Source organism: Trachymyrmex septentrionalis, unplaced genomic scaffold, assembly GCF_001594115.1.
Source record: "Trachymyrmex septentrionalis isolate Tsep2-gDNA-1 unplaced genomic scaffold, Tsep1.0 scaffold134, whole genome shotgun sequence".
NCBI lineage: Eukaryota > Metazoa > Arthropoda > Insecta > Hymenoptera > Formicidae > Trachymyrmex > Trachymyrmex septentrionalis.
This window is the reverse complement of record NW_017304482.1, coordinates 916,316-923,516: the sequence shown is the minus strand read 5'-3', so window position 1 is coordinate 923,516 and position 7,201 is coordinate 916,316. Positions and strand designations below refer to the sequence as shown.

The window sequence follows — 7,201 nt, the reverse complement described above, 5'->3', positions numbered from 1 at the left end:
TATATATATATATATATATATACTTACTACTGTGTGTAGTCAAAAATCAAATAAAATTTAAATAAAATTATTAAAGAACATTAGAACTAAACTTGAATATCACAATTATATCACGTGAAATCTAATATCTTAATATCACACAAATATTATAATAGATTTTAATACACATACATTTTAATACTCAAAATATGTAATTAATTGATCAATACTAATATTAAAGTTTTAAGGACTCTGCATATTAAATATACATGTGATACACAATTTTTCTTTTATATTATTTAATAATATTTAAAAAATGATAAGCTTAATGAATTATATATGATAATATTTACTTACAATCAATGTAATTAATGAATAATCAGTAATTATTTATTATTTGAGTTGAGAAAACGTCACGCGTGAGTGCATAACCTACAATCTGCTTCCATGAGAGCGTCATCTTATCCATACACGACATTCGTCATCTTACCTACACAGATACAATATATATTTTTATTTAATTAATAAAATCATTGTAAAATAAAAATATATTAATATGTTATTATATTTGCTTTTTTATTTATATAATATTGCAATTTTATTAAAAAAGTAAAAGTATTTACTATAATTATGTCATTCCTTGTATATAAACACTGTAAAATTACAAGTGAATGCATCCAAAACGCATTTCTTAATATATTATCTATTTATGTAGTTGGATTGAATTCAAACTATAAGAGATTGTGTATTAAAGCCTTTAATGAGTTAAGCATTTGCTTTTATTTATTATTATCTTTAAAAAATTAACAATTCATTATCATATCCGTTCGTCATCTTATCCCTCTTTCTCCTATGGCCAAGTAACTAAATAAATTATTTTTCACATCAACATCTTATGTTTGACTTAAAAAGATATTAATTTATTTATTCTTATATAATTTTGTATACATATATATGTATTATATGTATATGTATATATTTGTATACAAAATTTATGTACATAACGTGATGTATAGACATACATACAATTTTTCATAAAGTAAATAAAACTTTATATAATATATATGCCGCTTGTCCTATCATGATTTTCTGTGCTATTATTATTGAATGCGTTCAATTAAATAAACTATGACGGATCGTATATATATTCAATTATAACTTTAAAGCACCATATGCCATATGTATTCGACTACTTTAATTAAATATATTTTGAGATTATAATTATATCTTCAAAATATTTGTGCATCGATTAATGCCGTAAAAAGTCATATAGAAAGTCGACCTATGGCAACGATTCCTAAGAAACCTACTTTCTATTAATTATAAATGTATCTATTTTAAAAATAATCTAGCAATAAATTGACCGAAATTGGATGTAAATGATTCTTTTTCGCACAAATTAAGTGAAACAAATTAGTACAAATTTATTTCGTGTAAGTTATGACAATTAGATTCCTAATTGTTCGAATCAGGGAATAATTTTGAACCTCTCTTTTTCTTTATCTCTATTTCATAATTATCGTAAAAGTAATTAAATATTAGAATTTAAAAAAATTAATTTGTTATTTACTTTTCCATGAAAAAATAATATTATAATATTATAATATGTTATTGGGAGTATAAATAAGTTTCCGCCGTTTGACAAACAATGGCGCTATCAGTATGTTATAGTTAAAATTGTCAACTGTAAAATGTCATATCGTAAGGATGGATATCTGGCAAGAATATAACCTTGAAATATTAGCGATTTTGCATCAGCATCTTATATCTTTTTTCGTGCGAAAATGTCGAGTTTTGAGCCGAATAAGCATCATTTACGGGAGCTTTTGATTTACTTCTTTAATTTGAAGAAATCTGTAGCTGAGGCGCATCGATTGCTTGTAGAAGCATATGGTGAGGCTGCCTTAAGTGAGAGAAGTTACCGTGAGTGGTTTCAAAAGTTTAAGAACGGTGAATTTGACGTCGAAGACAAAGAACGTAGCGGAAGGCCGAATTGGATGAAGATTCGTGCCAAACGCAAGAAGCACTTGCACTTACATTAGGAGTGACTGAACCAGCAATTTCACATCGCTTAAAATCGTTGGGAATGATTCAAAAGCAAGGAAATTGGGTTCCATATGAACTGAAGCCGAGAAACGTTGAACGCCGATTTTTCACATGTGAAATGCTGCTTGCCAGGCATAAACGAAAGGGTTTTTTGCACCGTGTAGTCACTAGTGATGAAAAATGGATCCACTACGATAACCCAAAGAAGAAATCATGGGGACCACCTGACCATGCTTCAACATCGACAAGCCGAACATTCATGGAAAAAGCTCATGTTGTGTATTTGGTGAAATCAGCTAGATGTCGTTTATTATGAGTTGCTCAAACCGAACGAAATCATTACTGGGGCTCTCTACCAAACACAATTGATGAGATTGAGCCGAGCACTCAAGGAAAAACAGGAACATAAGGAATTATCAATTTTTGATAAAAAACGGCGGAAACTTATTTATACTCCTAATATAATTATAGAACTTATAGTAAATGGAATACGAATGTGAAGTTGTGAGCAACATCTAAATGACAGAAATATCTTTCTATTCTGCTCGTTCTTCTTTATGCACATGACCATCCTCTGCCAAAATTTTCAGATGTCTTCCATTACTATAAGTTCTATGGATTTAATATTTATTACTTAATATAATTTATATATTTAATATAAAACATTATATAATATTGTTATTTAAAATAACCAATATTTCATTTACTATATTTTAAAAGCTATTTCGTTAAACTACTTTAAATATGTTAAAAAGAGAAAAAATAACATAAATTTCGAGAACTTAATCAGTTTCCTTGACATCAAAATTTATTCATTGTGTCATATAAATAAAAGAAATTATTTCAACGAACTCTAATTTATCTATAATTTGCAAGATAAATTTTTAAGATATATCGAATAATCTTGCAACATTATAAAGTCACGAATAAAAACTGTAATACCTTTACACTAAATAATTTGTAATTGTTGATAATTCATATTAGTTATCATACAAGATAATTCGCATTAAATCGTAATATGTTTATAGAATCGAGATCGATATCTTAAATATTATCGACGTCTCTTTCCGAGTCTCTTTTTACAATCCAAATGCACCTAAAACTGCGATTCTACCATATGATCTATCTGCTCTGCAGAATAGGCCATGTATGTCAAATATGATGAGGATGACATAATTATTTAAAGAAATGGTCATATCCTCGATGTATATTCGAAACTCTCTTAAATATACTAAACATATTTATCGCAATAAGCGAATTATTAAGATAAGAAAGTCAAGAATAATACATGTTGTAATAAAAATATATGTTAATATATAATACAAAATTGTACTTCAGATCACCGAGTTTCAAAATAGAATACTCATGTAAAGGTTGATCAATTTATATTATTCTAAGCGTATGTTAAAAGATTAAAAGCACCGATCTGTCAATTAAAAATAAATATTTCACAATAAACAAAATAAATACATCTTATTATTATCTAAAACGCTGTAAATACTTGTAACTATAAAAATAACGTTTTAATTGCTCTTCATTTCCATTCAATAAAAATTGATTTTTTGCGAGACATTTTGATCTTTCGCTAATCAATTATGAAAGACGTCACATAACATAGGCTTCTAGAAACATACACCTATTCGAGCGCTACTAAAAGCTAAAAGATAAAGGCATAACAAAGTAAAAGATCGAAAAATTATCGCTCCTCGCTGCAACGAAAGTACGTTTCACATCACACACATTCGCATAATAGATCACACAAAGCTCAACGAAAGACAAAAAATATTCGCAAGCTTTAATTACATTGCACTCTATTTCTTCCTTCTTCTCTTTCTCATAATCTGTACAATGTCCAGCACCGACGAGGCTCAAATAACTTATATAATAATGAGAAAAAAATAGAACCAAGATGCAATAGTTGAAAAATAATCCAAAATAGTAAGATAATTTACTATCTTGAAATTAAAAAAGTATTTCTTGAAGATTTTAGAACTCGCGTCGAGCGCTAAAAGCATTCGGCTGGAGAATGCTATGCTGTAGACATGTCCGGAAAGAGACATCTAATCTCATCTGATGCTTCATGAGAAATCCACGGATCTTTTTATTTTCCCGAGGACAGCTAGAAGATAGTTATCTTGTTGCAGTCAGCAAGCGAAGAGCGAGCTCGTTAGGTCAACAATTGCGATTACCAGTGCCATTATTCACCTGTATGCCGGTGATACCAGTCTCTGCTTCGTAATCAGTAGTTCGATGTTTCTCTATAGAGCAGCATTTTTCTTTTTCCTCTTTGAAAATATCTGCTACACAATGTGCCTAGAGAAATAAATCATAAAGATCTTAATCGCTCTAGCTTTTATCTTGTCAAAAATAAGTTTATATATCGATCCAATTTCAACATTTTAATTACATCTGATTATATTATAAAAAAGTATAACATTCAATTAGATTTTGACAGAAACAAAAATTCGTATTACAAATCAAACTAACCAAGACTTCTTATAAATCAAAGAACTGGAAAGGATACGGGCAGTAGGAGTCAAGCGCAGAAGACATCGCGCAAATAATATATGAAGTGTGAAACTTCTTTATTCACTAAAACGCGCTTACATGTTTCGGCTCACTTTTGAGCCCTCCTCAGAGACAACACAAATTACATGAATAAACTATGAATGAAAATTATCCTATTATGTTGAGCTTCCCTACCTCGAGAATTTAAACGCCAAAAAGAGTGAAAGAAAAAGAAAAAAGAAAAATGAACGAAAAAAAGGAAATAATAGAAATATCGAAATAGAGAATATGAAAAACTAATTTATCAAAAATCTTAAGATTATAATTAATTATCCCAAAAAATAAGGACGCTCACAAATCATAAACTATATCGCAAAAATTACTATGAATTATTCAAAAACCGGTTCTCGATATTTTGATCAGTCAGTATCAGACACAGTGAGTCACTTTTAGTTTTAGCTATTATTGAAGCTTACAAATGAAAAATTTCGAATTGAAACATTAATCAATTCCATGAAAATGAAAGTTGAATAGTAATCAAAAATCACCAGAAAGACTCATTACTGCGTACGAACGACACTAATACAATTATCCACAGTTTATTTATGTTAATTTGTGTTATCTCTGAGGAGGCTCAAAAGTGAGCCGAAACATGTAAGTGCGTTTTAGTGAATAAAGAAGTTTCACACTTCATAGATATATTATTTGCGCGACGTCTTCTGCGCTTGACTCCTACTGCCCGTATCCTTTCCAGTTCTTTGAAACAAAAATTATTTTAATTCTCAAAAAAAGGAAATTCTTAATCAAATGTTTGTATTTATATTATATATTACTAAACTTTTTTATATTCTTTAATATAATAATTTAAATTATACAATTATCATATATTTCCAAGTTGAAATAATATATAATTATATATTTTTCATAATTCATGCAATTATACAAAATCTTTTCAAGATATTAAGATGTAAAAGTAATTATAAAAGTATATTTCAGAATTCCTTTTTGTAACTAATATCTATTCATTTTTTAAATGTTGATTGGCTTACCATCACTAAAGCGCTGATAATGCCTAGAGTAGATCCAGCAAGTACGTCACTCCAATGATGTTTATAATTGGAAATTCGTGTCATCGCGGTAAACCAAGCCATGAGCAAACATAGAAGTTGAAGGAAGTGTCTAAGCAGCTTACTGCCTTCCCATTTCATTCTTAATTGCAGATATATCTAAATAATCCCAAATTCATTTACGTATGTGTGTGCGTTGTGCGCGCGCGCGTGTGCGTGTGTGCGCATATGTGTGTGTGTGTGTGTGTGCACGTATGTGTATATGTGTGTGTGTGCGCGCGCGCGCGTGCGTGCGTGCGTGCGTGCGTGCGTGTGTGTGTGTGTGTGTGTGTGTGTGTGTGTGCACGCGCGCGCGCGCGCATGTATGAGAGGCATTATTAAGCATTATTAATTTTATAAATTAAAAACAATAAAAACTTAATCAAATTACAGTAGATAAAATTAATTGAACTTATCAATGAAACTTTTTTTCATTAAAATAAAACCATAACATATGTATATATACATAAAATTGAATACGTAAATAGAAAAATTTTAGAGTACGAAAAAAGAACTCAAACGCAATTTAACCAATTTTATAATTCTATAATTAGATAAGTCGCATTTTTAAAAATTTATTACAATATCATATATACATATATTGTATATCGATGTAAAATTAAATAATTCACAATCAATTCAAATTTAATTTAATATTCGGAATATAATAACTTTTGTAATAACAGATACAACTATCGTATTGACTTAGCTTTATCAGAAGGATTAAACTTTAAAGGGTCCTCTACATAGAAGTCGTAGACGGTCGTGGAGTCTTAAGTCGTAGAAAACCAACTAATCACAATCAAATATAAGGAGAATACTCGATTAGAATTGATTAGTTTCCTACGACTTAAGATTCCACGACCGTCTACGATTTCTATGTAGAGGACTCTTAATGGAATTTAGCGTAATTGATGCTTTACGTATTAAATTATGTAAATTGATGTTTGCGGCTGAAAATTCTAAAGACCGTTCGCGAACCGATACTATTAGATTCGTTGGATGATTACGATCCAGCTCACACAAATTGTAAATCAATGCAACACTTGCATAACGTAAAGACTACTTACCGCAAGATAGATCATAGTGTAGGCCGAGAAGGACGAGTGACCGGAGGGAAACGATAATCTGAAATGATCGATCGTGCCGCGTCAAATAAATCCCATTTATCGAACAAAGTATGCAAGGAAGAGTAGAACAAAAATGCCTCCTCTTCTTCGTTCTCTTCGTAATCGTCGCGTATGTACACGTATGTAGTGTATGCATGCGTGTGCATCCCTCCTTGCTATCTTGCCCTATTAATTTTATCGCGATTAATTTTGGGAAATATAGTGTGCCGATTACGATCGACTGGACAGCAAAAAGCAGCCACGAGCAACGAAGAATACGATGAAGAGGAGGCTGAATCACAGATCTCACGAGCAAAAAATGTAGAAAGAGGGCGTAAAGAAGACTCGATATTTATATCTTCCTCTTGCCCTTCACTCCGTTTCGCCCAAGAGATTCGTTCATAAAAAATTCGGACAGCGCATTACGTTAATTAGGACCTGCAGTTCGCAGCG

General features: G+C 30.4%; 1 protein-coding gene across 3 annotated transcripts in view; it reads right to left on the bottom strand.

The window, feature by feature from the left end:
* Positions 1–7,201, bottom strand: part of LOC108757246 (putative phosphatidate phosphatase) — a 62,495-nt gene that overhangs the window by 20,059 nt on the left and 35,235 nt on the right. The window contains exons 5-8 of one of the 3 annotated variants that reach the window (XM_018501702.1): positions 6,710–6,767; positions 5,583–5,759; positions 4,231–4,338; positions 3,535–4,144 (exon numbers count right to left, since the gene is read on the bottom strand). In XM_018501702.1, coding sequence (XP_018357204.1) covers positions 4,127–4,144; positions 4,231–4,338; positions 5,583–5,759; positions 6,710–6,767 — 361 coding nt within the window. In that variant the 3' untranslated portion in view covers positions 3,535–4,126. Of the gene's footprint in view, positions 1–3,534; positions 4,339–5,582; positions 5,760–6,709; positions 6,768–7,201 lie in introns of those variants that run through there. The other 2 variants (XR_001939895.1, XM_018501701.1) reach the window with 2 other exon arrangements.